General features: G+C 36.3%; 1 protein-coding gene across 15 annotated transcripts in view; it reads right to left on the bottom strand.

Annotated features, from left to right (window-relative positions):
* The window catches only part of ATM (ATM serine/threonine kinase), a 138,900-nt gene that overhangs the window by 81,464 nt on the left and 41,774 nt on the right, over window positions 1-15,662 (bottom strand). For all 15 annotated transcript variants that reach the window (XM_021101936.1, XM_021101931.1, NM_001123080.1 and 12 more), the window contains 9 exon segments: window positions 15,151-15,226; window positions 14,889-15,019; window positions 12,013-12,133; window positions 9,676-9,852; window positions 7,655-7,824; window positions 6,414-6,660; window positions 2,473-2,588; window positions 1,001-1,127; window positions 300-499 (listed from right to left, as the gene is read on the bottom strand). In XM_021101936.1, the coding sequence (XP_020957595.1) occupies window positions 300-499; window positions 1,001-1,127; window positions 2,473-2,588; window positions 6,414-6,660; window positions 7,655-7,824; window positions 9,676-9,852; window positions 12,013-12,133; window positions 14,889-15,019; window positions 15,151-15,226 (1,365 nt within the window).

Here is a 15,662-nt window from a genome sequence, read left to right as displayed (position 1 = left end):
AACTGGCATCTGATGGGCTAAAGGGGGCATTCTTGTAAGACTGAGCTCTTAACCTGTGGGCTTGAAAATTAGAATATTTATTTTAAAACACTGAAGATCCTATTTTAGTACTTAAGATACCTAGAATTGGGGAAGTAGCAATGCACTTTGTAAAAAAATAATAGGTAGATATAGTAATACACATTACAAAAGCAAAATTTAGAAAACAATATTCTGGCTTCTACTTCTTAGAAGCATGTACATTTTCAATTAAGAGGGTAGAAAAACTACTTATATATTAGTCTAAATATATTATTTACCTTTTGTTGATATAGTGAATCAAAGTATAAATAACATCTCGAAGAACAAAGGCCCAGGCTCCTCCTAAGCCACTCTTCATATCTTTCAGTAATAAACTAACAAAAAGGTGATATATCTTAAGGATTCTGTGCTTTTTATAAACATTATTTGTCTCAGCTGCTTGCTCACATATAGCTAGAAGAATTTTCTGATAGGAATCCTAGAAAATAAAGATACATTTAGTAAAAAATCTGTCTAACACACATACTCAGCCATAATAAATACATTTTATATTCAAAATATAGAATTCTAAATTACAGAATTTTGGTTTGAGTTTGACATTAAATGCAAAAATTAAGAAAATTACTATCTTAAAATTTAAAAACTATTGTCAATTTAGTTTTCAGGTAGTAAATTATAATTACATATCCTTAAAGAAAAAAACATACATATATATATATAAAATATAGATATATTCCCTGAACCAACATGACTAAACTCATGAAACTTGGCCCCCACATGTGACATATTTCAATTAATATTGACAAGTAAAAATATCAAGATATAAATGAGTAAATGAGTGTTTGTAAATGAGTGTTTTTCTTTACTCAGATAAATTTTCCATTTGTTTGCTTCTTATCTCTTTCTGATGTACATATAGAGATATTCTAGCTGAAAAGGAATTCTCTCCTCAGTTACTATATAGGTAATGTATACTTACAGGGCTTTTGGAAAGAACTTCTAAAATGCTTTTAAGCTTGGTTTTATGGCAATTGCTGATATAGGCAAACGTTGCTTTAATCACATGTGATGGAAAATGAGGTGGATTAGGAGGAGGATCCAAATCCCTAAGAGTTATACAAAAAAATACAGTCATCATTTTCAGAATAAAATTACCAAAAATAAAAAAAATCATTTTCTTGATAGACCAGTGAAAATTCAAAAAGAAAATTTAGATTTTAATCTCAAATTAAAAAACTTTTTTCCTACTGAAAAACTAGACCTTTAATGAAATTACAAATGAAATACCATAATCTATATATGTCAATGAGAGTATCTAAATACCTTAAATAATTTTTTTTTTTCTTTTTCGGTTGTACCCTCAGCATGTGGGCCTGTTCCCAGGCCAAGGATAGAATCTGTGCCACAGCCGCGTCCTGAGCCACAGCAGTGACAACACTGGATCCTTACCCAACTGAGGCACAAGAGAACTCCCAAATACCTTAACTTTCTAAGACTTGGTCAATTGCAAATAATTTGCTTAAAAAAATTCTTTACAAAGTTAATGGCAATTCCACAAATGAGACTTCATACCACTTCACTTCAAGTATGAATTAAAGCTCTATGCTAGTTCTATAAACATAATATATCATCTGGATTCCATACTGTGGCACAGTGGGTTAATGATCTGGCTTATCTCTATGGAGGCACCAGCTTGATCCCTGACTCAGCACAGTGGGTAAAGGATCGGACATTGCCGCATCTGTGGGGTATGTCAAGAGCTCTAGCTCAGATTTGATCCCTATCCCAGGAACTTCCATTAGCCACAGGCACAGGAAAAAGAAAAAGAAAAAGAAAACAAACAAACAAATATAATATCATCTTAAGACACAGCAATCAAACACTGTATCAAATGAAATTACATGTGTAAAATTAATTTAATAGATAATTATTACTATTTTATATGTTTAGCACTTTAGAGCATATAAAAAAAGTAAAGGGTGTTTTCAAGTAGCTTACAATCAAGCTGGGAAAATAACATTCATATACAACCAAGAGGGTTTCACATCCAAATGAAATTATAGTAGAGTAAGATTCCGCTAGCTAAGGAGCATGATAAACAAAAGCTGATATAGAAAGCGGAGTCATAGATGAGAAGAGAACAAATAACGTATCATGAAGAGTACTTCAAGAGACAGGAGATGGCATGATGTTCAAATACTATAGAAAGAATGAGAAGGAAATATCATTGAATTTGCAAACAGGGTGGTTAATTAAACAAGCAATTACTGTGGAGAGGCTATAGTAGAGCAGATAATTGTTTCAAAGGTAATTAATTATTTTCAAAGAACAGAATTTAAAAGAAGACACACATAGCAATTGAAATAGATATGTGAAGGAGGTGTCAACCAACAAATCCCACAAGGAACCTCTGAAATTGCAGCTAATTCCCTAAGTTAAAAAAACCCATACCCTGAAAAGTCACAGGGGTCAGTGCTTTGGCTGGCATCTGATGTTGCTGGTTCATGTAATGTCATCAATAACTCCACCACAATCTCTGGTAAATTATTAATGAATAACTGATCAATCTGCAAGGATATAAAATTAAAATATATTTAAGTTTTTATGTCTGTACTCTTTAAGATAGCTCGAAAGGCTCATGTCATTGCCTCACTTCCAAAATTACTCAGTGACTACAGAAGGAAACAGGTGACTAAAGATCTAAGATCTACAAGACAGACAGCTAACTCTACCTTTTTCTGCAATGCAGTGGACCCACAGATGAAAAGGAAAATAGGGAAATCATACCAAACATGACTCTCTTAATCCAACTTGTTCATTTAATTTTAAAGAATTATTTTAATGAATTAGGATTCAGGTCTAGGTTGAAATTCCCCAACCTAATAATCGATCTGCATTTCACTCTTATTTGAGAATGCTATTTTACTAGGAAGCATTCCCAGTCACTGGCCAATAGTCATCTCTCTATTTCTTGCATGACTTCTCCCTGAATTTCCCCTACTTGGTTGATACCCAAATTCGGAGGCTGGCTGCTATTCACATGCCCTGTCATCAACAGTAGGACCAGACTCTTCATCCATCTACTCCCTACTACAGGCAGCCTCACAAATGGCCGAAGTTCTCTAAATATAAAGAATGAGTGTACTACATTACACCTCAGCCGAATGAATGAAGTCTTAATGGGGGATTTACTAGCTCTCCAAATAGGGAAATACAGAGATTTAAACCAAAAGGAAAATGGCTGATTGACTACCTTTACCTCTTCCACAGAGACTTTTGGAAATACTTCCCAATAACAAAATTTTGAAATGTGACAGGGGAGTTGCCATTGTGCCTCGACAGGTTAAGAACCTGACTAGTATCCATGAGTATGTAGGTTCGACCCCTGGCCTGGCTTAGTGGGAGAGGATCTGGTGTTGCTGAAAGTTGCGGCATAAGCTGCAGATACAGCTTGGATCTGGTGTTGCTGGGGCTGTGGTGTAGGCCAAAACTGTATCTCTGATTCAACCCCCGGCCTGGGAACCTCCATATACTGTGGGTGTGGTCATTAAAAAAAAAAAAGTGACAAGAAAGAAATCTAATGTAAAGATCTCTTAGCTTTTCCCTGGGCTAACACATTAGTTGTCATGTCATCACCTCCAAGGTTTCAGCCCTTTTGAAAATCCAGCCTCATTTCAAAGTATATTTGGAATAAGTAAGGAAAACTGGCCAAGTCTGATTAATATCAGAAGAAAAATTAGTGAGTTTCCTTGCACATAGATGACAATTGACTTCACTAATTTCATATGGTTCTGTCACAAGCCAGATCTGTAATGTTTAGCTAAGGTAGACATAAACTATTCAGATGTCTAAATATAGCTAAACAATCTTATAATTGTAAATATTTAGGCATTCGACAATTGACAGTTTTAAAAGACTCAAAGACTGCTAACAGTTGTGCCAAGATTTGTCCAAAGAAAAAGAATCACGATTGATTAAAAAAAACTGCCTATTAGAGGAGTTTCCATTGTGGTACAGCAGAAACGAATCCAACTAGTATTCCATGAGGATGCAGGTTTGATCCCTGGGCTTACTCAGTGGGTTAAGGATCTGCCATTGCTGTGAGCTGTGGTATAGGTCACAGACATGGCTTGGATCTCATGTTGCTGTGGGCTGTGGTGTAGGCTAGCAGCTGTAGCTCCAACTGGACCCCTAGCCTAGGAACTTCCATATGCCACGGGCAGGGCCCTAAAAAGAAAAAAACCCTGCATATTAGAGACACAGAGAAAATTAACTTATAGTGACAATTCAATGCTAAATAAAATTGAGACTAATAAAAAATTATTTTATATCACTAACCAAAAATCTAAAAAAATATTTTTAATTTTTGCCTCTCTCCATTTTTTTTTTTTTCCAATGCGGCACCTATAGCATATCAAAGTTCCTGGGCTAAGGGTCAAATCGGAGCTGCAGCTGAAAGCTAAGCCTCAGCCTGCAGTGACACTGGATTCTTAACTCACTTAGCAAGGCCAGGGATTGAATCTATATCCCCAGAGAGACAACACTGGTTCCTTAACTTGCTGAGCCACATCAGGAACTCCACCTCACTCCATTTTTGAGACTGTTGTTTCAGTCAGGGATTAAGGTAATCACTCTTCCTTTCCAGACTTATTCTGGCTGTGAAAATTGCCATTGTTTGGTTTGAAAACATAAAAAAGAATAGTAACAGTAGGCCTGCTCAAAAGTGTAAGCTGAGAGATTGGGTGAAAGGGGCTAGAGGGAGACTGGCTCTCATAAATTCCATGCCCTCTGTGTGCCAACATTCGGTTCCAACTGCATTTGGGAAAAGGAGCCCTCTGTTCACCATGTGCCTCCAGGCTACAGACTTAGAACCAGCTCTGACAGACAGCGGTTCACCTAAGCAACTGAGAGACTTGCTGTTCCATTTCTTGGTTCAATATGATAACTGGGCAACCAAAGCCTGAGTCTCTTGAAGTTTATCCAATTGTAATACTAATGTTGACCAAGCTTAGTAGTCATCCCTTGCTTACATTAAAAAAAAAAAAAAAAAAAAAAAAAAAAAAAAAATTGAAGTAGCCAATCTCTTAAAAAGTTTATATATATATTTTACTACAAGTTGCCTCAAATCATTTTATATTACTTTTTTGCTTTTTAGGGCCACACAGTCGGCATATGGAAGTCAACTAGGCTAGGCGTCCAATCAGAGCTACATCTGCAGGCCTATGCCACAGCCACAGCAATGTGGGATTTGGGCCACGTCTGTGATCTACACCACAGCTCACAGCAACGCTGGGTCCCCAACCCATTGATCAAGACCAGGGAGCAAACCTGCATCCTCATGCATACTAGTCAGATTCTTTTCCAGCGCGCCACAACAGGAACTCCTCAAATAATTTTAGATAACAAACAAGTTATTAGATCCTTTTTAATCATTTATCAAATGATGAGTACTCAATATACACTAAGAAGGTGGGATAAATCAGCAAAAAAGTAGAAAGAAAAAAAAAATCCTATCTTTATAGTACTTACAGTGGAGAAGATTGATAAAAAAAAAAAACCCAATGAACTTAATTCATAAGTAAATTGCATTATATGTTAGAAGGTAGTAAGTGTCATAGAAAAAGGAAAAATCCAGGTATGGGAACGTGGGATTGTACTTTTCCTTGAAAAGTGAAGGGCTTGATAAGATTAAAGAGGGAGTGAAGATTTTCTACACCTTCCTCAGTATTGCTTGGATTTAATAACCAGCTTGCATTCATGTATTACTGACAATTAAACCAAATTTTTAAAAGGAAAAAGTGATGAAATTATTTCAGAGTTTTTTTAAAATTTCTGATTAAGAACATTTAACTTGCAGTTCCTTCCATGGCTCAGTGGTTAATGAATCCGACTAGGAACCACGACATTGAGGGTTCGATCCCTGGCCTCGCTTAGTGGGTTAAGGATCTGGGTTCCTTCCATGGCTCAGTTGGTTAATAAATCCAACTAGGAATCATGAGGTTTCAGGTTCGATCCCTGACTTCGCTCAATGGGTTAAGGATCCAGCATTGCCATGAGCTTTACTGCAGGTCGAAGATTGCAGCTTGGATCCCATGTGGCTGTGGCATAGGCTGACAGCTGTAGCTCTGATTTGACCCCCTGGGAACGTCCATATGCCGTGAGGGCAACCCTGAAAAAAAAAAAAAAAATGAAAAAAAAAAAAGAATATTTAACTTGACCCTCAAAAGGAGAGAACACTGTACAACAATAACAAAAAATTAAGGATTGGCCACACTAGATAGTGATTATCACATAGTATTAAAGTTAACTAAATAAATCATGAATAAAGAGTCTTAAAGTTACAACCCAGATCAATTAGGGAAAAAAAATTTTGGTAAACGCTGAAGTGGTACCTGTTTTCCTAGTAAGTTTTCATCTTTAAGCATATCATAGACTTTGGAAGCAGTCTCCCTCTGCTGTGCCATCCCACGGTCTCCTGTATCTTCATAAGCAAAGTATGGAAGAATGTTTACAAGAATCTTTGGGAAGCAGTCTGTCAGAAGACTTTTCCAATCCCCTTGAATCTGATTAGCAATGGACTTCACCTCATCAAAATGACACCTCATCACCAGATGTGGAATCAAAACTTTATAGCAAGATCTAAAAACATAAAAATTGAACATATATATTATATAGAACTTTTCAAAATAAAATACTATATGTCCTTAAAATAAAATGCTTTAATAAGCATTAGAGTATCACTTTAGCTAGATCATTAACTATTCTTACTCTAATTTTTAAAATGGAGAAGTGAATTCTAAATAGTCACACTAAAAGACAGAGATCTTAGAGTACAGCACCCCTATATACAAATTCTGTGATCAAAACCAAGTGAAAACTGAATTTATATTTGTATCTTCTGAATAATCAATTTATGCAAAATTACTACAAAGTGAAATGTGAACGTCACTTATAAACTCAAAGAATGTAAACATTATTATTGTCAAAGTGAACAACAAGGACCACCTAACAATTACAAATTGGCTTCCTATCAACCTGATAGCGAAACATTATTCTTTTCTTATTTTTGCCACACCCAGGTCATGAGGAAGTTCCCACGCCAGGGACTGATCCTGAGCCACAGCAATGACAATACCAGATCCTTAACCTTCTGGGCCACTCCTAAACATCAGTTTTTAGTTGTTTCAAACTTCTCCATATTCAAAATCTTCTTCTCCAGAGTTAAGAGTTGGCAAAATAAATACATATATATTAAACTTTACATTCCACAGAAATAATGACTAAATGGCCCACAGTCAAGCAACAGAAAAGAAAAATAAGGCAGAAATAACCAGCCACTAATAGCTTATCTTTGATTTTTCATAGGGAAGCCTATTAAATATTAAAACTCAAAGAGACCTTAAGGGTCTCATGTGTAACTCCCTTACTTTGCAGATTAAGAAACCAAGCCCCACGGGGTGTTTATGTAGCTTGACTAACCATGCAGCTGGTTACTGGCACAGCTAGGATCAGATCCTATGTCCAATGATAACCTTTAATACACTTCCATTAAAATAAAAAGCTGTCTTGACACTAATTTTATCATTAATACTTAATTTTAAACGTATTTCATATGTGCCATATAGAAACCTACCTATAGAAATCCTCAATATTTGTGTAGTTCAATAAAATAAAAGGAAAAGAAGACAAGCTGTACTCAGCATCTTGAAGATGTAGCCATTCCAAAACCAGATAATCCAAATGAGAAGCCATAAAGTCTTCTAAATGTCTATATCCAAAAGTTTCGGAAACTTTCTCTAAAACCTGTACAAGTCAAAAAAGAAATCAATGTTTTAAGAAAATAATGAAATACTAAACTATTTAAATACTTGCTAATATTTATTTAGAGTATAACTTTAAGCATTCACTTAACTTTTCTATACCTTGATTTATTCATCTATGAGTTGAAGATACTAAAAGTACTTACTCCAACACTAAATAAAATGTATTTAATATAATTAGCACAGGGCCTGGCACACTGCAAACCTGCAATAAATGTTAAATGATTAAAAACAAAAAAAAGTTGCAATTTTCAATTTCTGAATATATTTCATAATAAAGTAAAATAAGTCTTCTTCTTAGTCCTAAACCCCAATGAGAAAAACCCAAACACTGAGTTCCACTTATAATAATAATTAGGTAGTGTAATTGTGTAATATTTTAAAGTAACTTCTTCTTTAATACTGAGAGGTAAAAGATTAATTTTGTCTAGACTGATTACCTACAGGTTGGCCTTTTGTAAAGCTCCCCTGAAAACCATGCTAAGAGAATGCTGAATGGAATTTCAAACCATGATCTTATCACTGGTTCATCACATAGAAATTTATGATAAGGCTTGGGACTTGCTAAACCGTGAATGCCAAGGTGGTAAAACAGGTAGAACAGGGCAGGGATGAACATTCTACAGTACTGTGCTAATGAAATTGCAAGGCTGGGGAGTTCCCGTTGTGGTGCAATGGTTAACAAATCCGACTAGGAACCGTGAGGTTGCAGGTTCGATCCCTGGCCTTGCTCAGTGGGTTGAGGATCCGGTGTTGCCATGAGCTGTGGTGTAGGTCGCAGACGCAGCTCGGATCCCGTGTTGCTGTTGCTGTGGCTCTGGTGTAGACTGGCGGCTACAGCTCCAATTAGACCCCCTAGCCTGGGAACCTCCATATGCCAGGGGAGCAGCCCTAGGAAAGGCCAAAAAAAAAAGAAAGAAATTGCAAGGCTGGACCCTAACCTTCCTAATCACGCAACCTAAAAGCTCTACAGCTCCAAAATTTGACTCCTGACCCTGCTAGATCCCAATATCCTGCTCCAGAATCCACCAGGTAAAAACATACTCTTCCTTTTTTCCCATGTGTTTTCTGGAATAAATGCTATTCCAGAGAGCCTGATCTGCACGATGACAGGTCATTCACCCTTGTTAGTTCGACGACTGCCTTGTGAGACACTCAAACTGAATGTAAAAAGTGACATTGCAGAGAAATAAATCCACTGTTTTTAAAAGTTTCTGCTTTCTGGGAGTTCCTCTCGTGGTGCAGCAGAAAAGAATCCGACTAGGAACCATGAGGTTGCGGTTCGAGATCCCTCGGCTCGCTCAGTGGGTTAAGGATCTGGTGCTGCCGTAAGCTGTGGTGTAGGTCACAGACACAGCTTGGATCCTACGTTGCTGTGGCTGTGGTACAGGCCACCAGCTATAGCTCCAATTAGACACCTAACCTGGGAACCTCCATATGCCACGAGTGTGGCCCTAAAAAGCAAAAAAAAAAAAAAAAAGAATATAAAAGTTTCTGCTTTCTAATATTGTAAATCTAAAAAATAACACTGTCTCCAAGCCTTTAATAAGTGCCACATTAAAAGTCTAGCTTTAGCTTTTTAAACTATTTTAAAGTTACCAAAGTTAGCAGATGTAAACTATTCTACATGAGGGGGATAACCGACAAGATCCTACTGTCCAGCTGCACACAGAACTATATTCATGTCTTATGATGAATCATAATGGAAAAGACTACATACATGCATAACTGAATCACATTACTGTACAGCAGAAATCAACACACCACTGTAAATCCACTATATTTAAATTGTTACCCAAGGAAGATTATAATAAAAAAATTCATCCATAATTACCTTTTTAATGAGGTGAGGCTCTAATCCATTCTCTTTCACAGATTTGCATAGGGCGAATAAAGCCTGTTTTTCACAGACAGGGCTACAGCATAACACCACAGCTATCATTGTCAGTAAAACAGCTTTTCTATTACAAATCTCATCCAAAAGTTCACGGTTCTCACCTCCTTGGGACTTCTGAAGAATTTTAAATACAATAATGCGGTGTAAATAATTAAGTATTAAAAATAAACCACCCAGGCTAAAACCAAAGTATACCATGACATTACCTAAGTAGCTAAAGAGCAGTTTAAATCCTATAGTGATGGAGCAAAGGACAGAGATTATTCGAGAATACCAAAGTGTCTACAGTGGGAGAGACTGCTTTTGATAAGATCTTATAGAAAGAACTGCCTAATATAAAGCAACATAAAGAGGTACAAAGAGAGAAAAAAAAAACTGCAGGAAAAATGAAAGTCCAAGTGCTCTTCAACTAGCAAGTATTACCACCTAATACGTTTATCACCATTACAAATAATATAATAAATATATAGCTCTTTATTCTTAAAAAATTATATATACTTCCCCCAAAAAAACCAATAAAATCACATCATTAGATAGAATGATATATGCTTTTAATAATAAATCATTAAACTATTTCAACAGACGTGCACATTTTTGACTCATACTTAAGAGAAGTTTCTCTTCGCATTTAGAAAAAACTGCCACTCACTGATCCTATTTCTATTTTTGGTATAAGAAAGAGTAAGACTTCCTTACTAAATGGCAACCACTGACATGTTTGAAAACAGCTATGAGGTTCTCCTTAAGTCAACTTCTTTACCTTTTCCTTGTAAAAGAGAGATTAGACTCTCTAACACCCTAATTAAAAATCTACTTTTACTGAGAACAAAACCCAACATGCTAGCTGCTCTGTAAAATGAACAGAAGATTCAAGTTCTTTTATTATTATTTTTTCTCTTTTCTTTTTTCAGGGCACACCTGCAGTATATGGAAGTTCCCAGCTAGGAGTCGAATAGTAGCTGCAGCTGCCGGCCTACACCACAGCCATAGCAATGCAGGATCCCAGCCACATCTTCGATCTACACCACAGCTTGTGGCAACCCTCGATCTTTAACCCACTGAATGAGGCCAGGGATGGAACCTACATCCTCATGGATACTAGTCGGGTTCACTACCGCTGAGCCACAATGGGAACTCCAAGTTCTTTTTATGAACTTGTTCATCACAGTCTGCTTCTATTAATGATATCTAAGACAGAATTTGCTTTTCTTGAGAACTATTACAATGCTAATTTATGTTATGCTATTAGGATGTAAAACTTAGATCTTTCTCCACACGAACTGCTGTCAGGTCAATATTTTCCCTTTTTGTACATGACAGGCTGATTTTAAAATATGTAATAGGGAGTTCCCTCCGTGGCTCAATGGTTAATGAACCTGACTAGGAACCATGAGGTTTTGGGTTCCATCCCTGGCTTTGCTCAGCACGTTAAGGATCCAGCATTGCCATGAGCTGTGGTGTAGGTCGCAGATGCGGCTTGGATCTGGCTGGCATTGCGGCGGCTCTGGTGTAGGCCAACAGCAACAGCTCCGATTAGACCTCTAGCCTAGGAACCTCCATATTCCGAGGGTATGGCGCTGGAAAAAGACAAAAAAAAAGACAAAAAATAAAATAAAATACATAACATGTTATCTCCATTAAATTTTATATTATTTACACTCATTTTTCTAATCTATTGAAATCTTTTTCTAACTCCATCTTCTTTTCATTCCTACAACTTTCTTTTTCAGTTTTGTGCTATTACAAAATACATATTCATTTGATTAACTTCCTGACATACTTTTGTAACTGCCTCACATACTCTTAACAAATCAATTTTGCCAGTTTAAGAAAAAAATATTATTCTACAGACAAATATGAAAATAATAAGATTCACTAAAAAGCATAAAGATAATTTGATCTTGCCAGTTAGAAAATTTTTCTCTCAATCTGTTTCTTCCTGTTGTTACCTGTTCTATGAATTAGTTTTTAATCAGATCTTACCAAAAAAAAAAGATTTAACAGAAAAGCCAATTATACTCCAATAAAAACTCAGTAAATCCTGTTTTTCCTAAATAAGTGCTCCATATAAGTTGAGCCAAAATAAACTGTCATTATTCAACCAATTCTGACCTATAAATAAAGCAATTTCAATCAATTCATATAGTTGTTCTAGTCTAACTTTATATTGTGAACTATTGGATATAAACTGTCTTAGACCCATCTTGGCAAAGTAATACATGGCATATTTATAGAAAGTATACGATAACAGCAAATATGCATTACTATAATTACCACTTGTCTTATTCTTTCCTGAGCTTTCAAGTACGCATTTTCAAAAGCTGTTTGCTGAAGTTTCAAAGGAAGTGCTCTCATTATTGTGGAAGAATCTCCTTGTTTCATATGCTGAAATAATCTTAAAAAAAAAAGCAAAAAGTGAAATAATTTTTAACCTTAAGTAAAAATAAATCACTCTGTGAGACATAATATCAAAAGACCAAGGAAATGTGAGTCCACTTAAATATGTTCAGATCCATTGTATAATATTACAGTCTTTACCATATACTCCATTTTCTCCTAGAACTGAAAAGGGTCTCAAAAGATCTTTTAACTTATTACCCAAACTTGAATATCACTGAACTCAAACTAACCAGAAAAGAAAAAATTCCTCTGGTCAAATACCAATTAGAAGCTACAGACTCCTATGTCATCTGCTCTAATATTTAATCAACTTGAAAGTAAATAGTCTTGAAGTTCCATTAATAAAAATTTTTATGTAATAGAAAAGAGTTTATCAGTGCTTTTTGCATAATGTACTCCCATATTTAAGGATAACACTTTAATCATTTTGTCCATTATGCTTTTTTTTTTTTTTTTTTTTTCCTTTTAGGGCTGCATATGGAAGTTCCCAGGCTAGGGGTCGAATCAGAGCTGCAGCTGCCAGCCTATGCCACAACCACAGCCACACCAGATCCAAGCTGCATCTGTGATCTACATCACAGCTAACCACAAGCCAGATCATTAACCCACTGAGCGAGGCCAGGGATTGAAACCACATCCTCATGGATACTAGTTGGGTTTGTAACTGCTAAGCCACAAGGGGAACTCCCTCCTTTATCCTTTTTTTAGTAACCAAAACTCATAAAAGTATCAACTTTTTGGTGTTCCTCTGATTCCTTCAGTTTCTCTAATCTCAAATAGCCTAATATTAGATACCTAACATGAAAACAATAAATAAATAAATGCTATATTCATGGCATTCATGAATTCACAGAATTTTGAATCTTAATGCCACCCCTCAGCTTTATTACGTTCAACTTCTGACCCTCTGGTGACCCCACACCTTACACTTCAGTATATATTTTCTATCTTTTTCAAGGACTTGAAGTAAAGCACACATTCATTAGCAATCCTTACGATACTCTATGTTTTTACTGAAAATAGTCCTAAATTGAGGAGGCAGACATGGTTCTGACTTAAGAAAACATCATTGTCAGCATATCCAAATTCTGGACACATTATGTATTATCTTATGCATATATTTATGTGACTGCTCAACAATTTCTTTATAGTGATCTTTAATCACTGGTCACTTACAATTGAACAGTAAAATTACTTAACTGACTTTCAGTTTCAATTTTTTTTTTTTTCTTTTTAGGTCCACACCCACAGCATATGGAAGTTCCCAGGCTAGAAGCTGAATCGGAGCTGAAGCTGACAGCCTACACCATGGCCACAGCAATACCAGATCTGAGCCAAATCTGCAATCTACGCCGCAGCCTGTGGCTATGCCAGATCCTTAACCCATTGAGTGAAGCCAGGGATCAAGCCCACATCCTCATGGACACTATATCGGGTTCTTAACCTGCGGACGCATAAGGGGAACTGCTCAGCTTTGATGTTTTTAAAGTATAATATAATTTCTTCTCAAATATTCATTGAATTTACATATTATTAAACACCTGGTACATTCCAAGTATTATTCCAGGTTCTAAATATACAGCAATGAATAGAAGACACAAAAATCATGGAGTTCCTGCTGTTCATAACAGGATCAGCCATGTCTCTGCAGCTCAAGGATGCATGTCCTATCCCTGATGGGTACAGTGGGATAAAGGACCTGATATGGCCAGAACTGTGGCTCAGATCTGATCGCTGGCTGCTGGGCAGCCAAAAAAAGAAACAAAAAAAAGTGAAAGACAAAAACCAATGCTTTCTAGGAACTCATATCCCAGGTAAATGTATTTAAATACAATATTTCAGGTGGTAACAAATGCTATAAAGAAAAATAAAGCAGAGAGGTACTTTATTTACAGGAGTGTGAGGTGGGAAAGGCAGAAGTAGGTTACAATTCAGTTTCAAAATCAATCTGATAACCTGATAAACATGCAGCTGTTAAAGAATTAGTATTTGCTACTTCAGGTACTCAAACATAAAAAAGATCCCTGTGAAAGAATCACTCCATGCTTAATTGTATGTTCACTTGAATACAGATGACTGTAATTAACACAATGCAAAATGTACAATTTTTTCTTTTACAAACTCACATAAAATCTCAATAATATCCAAATTTTCCCTATCTCCCATAAGTGGTAGCAGTCAATTACTTACCAGCTGTCTAGCACTGAGCACGTTACTATATCTCTCTAAGCCACAGAGTTTTCATTTATATTTATTTATTTATTTTTGTCATTTTAGGGCTGCACCTGCGGCATATGGAGGTTCCCATGCTAGGGATCGAATCAGAACTATAGCTGTCGGCCTGCACCACGGCTACAGCAGTGCAGGATCTGAGCCACGTCTGCAACCTACACCACAGCTCACAGCAATGCCGACCCTTAACCCACTGAGTAGGGCCAGGCGTTGAACCTGTGTCCTCATGGATACTAGTCAGATTCCTTTTCACTGAGCCATAACAGGAACTCCCGTCATTTATAAATTTGAGAAAATAACAGTGTCTACACTAATACTGATACAGTGATACTGATACTAATAGTGATATAGTTTTCAGAATTAAGAGAAAACATAAATGTCAAGCATACAGTATATGCTCAGTAAACGTTAACTATTTTTAATATCACAACTAGGGACCTATCACCATGCTAGACATTGAAGTGCTATCTGCACATTGAAGTGCTGTCTGTACACTTCATGAATACTTGACCCATTACCTATTGATTAATCCTGCAGCCAACATGCAAACTTGGTGATGATTATCAGCAAGGAATTGTGGAAATACTTCATTTACAGGAAAGTCTTTTTCCATTACATTAAGAATAGCCCATCTTGAATAAGGATCGGCCTGTGGAAAAAGAACCACTGAGGTTAAATGCAAAATACTAAGAGAAAAATCACCCATTTATAAACAGAATGAAAGACTACTTCAGAGATTTCAATGGAGACCTTACTAACAATTTATGTGGAATAGCTCACCTCAAGCAAAGTTTTAAGGCATTTTACTAACGCCAATCTCACAGAGAATGTGCATTTCCCCTCCTTCGTTAAGTGCCTGAAACAAAGTAGTGTTTCAATATCAAATAATTATTTTAATAAAAGCACGGTCAAAAAAGAAATCAGTGGACATTAAGGTTAATCTAGGCTGCTTCCAAAGATTCTTTCATGTTAAATTTAATTCTTACTAGGTGGCAAATGCCAGTGTTCTCATCAACTAAAATAAATTAGTTTGAAACCGATTTCATTTTAATACATATCATTTGTGTCATATGATTATGCCTCATTAGGGGGCTATCATAATTCATGTTATGGCAAACTTTCTTTAAAAGGAAAAAAGATGCATTTTTGTTTTGGGGTTTTTTTTTTAGGGCCGTACCCGCGGTATATGGAAATTCCCAGGCTTAGGGGTCAAATCATACAGCTGCCAGCCTATGCCACAGTCACATTAACGCGGGATCCAAGCCATGCCTGCTCACAGCAATGCCAGATCC

The sequence above is a fragment of the Sus scrofa genome, chromosome 9 (genome assembly GCF_000003025.6).
Source record: "Sus scrofa isolate TJ Tabasco breed Duroc chromosome 9, Sscrofa11.1, whole genome shotgun sequence".
NCBI lineage: Eukaryota > Metazoa > Chordata > Mammalia > Artiodactyla > Suidae > Sus > Sus scrofa.
Note: the sequence above shows the minus strand (reverse complement) of the source record. Positions and strands in the feature narration are given on the sequence as shown.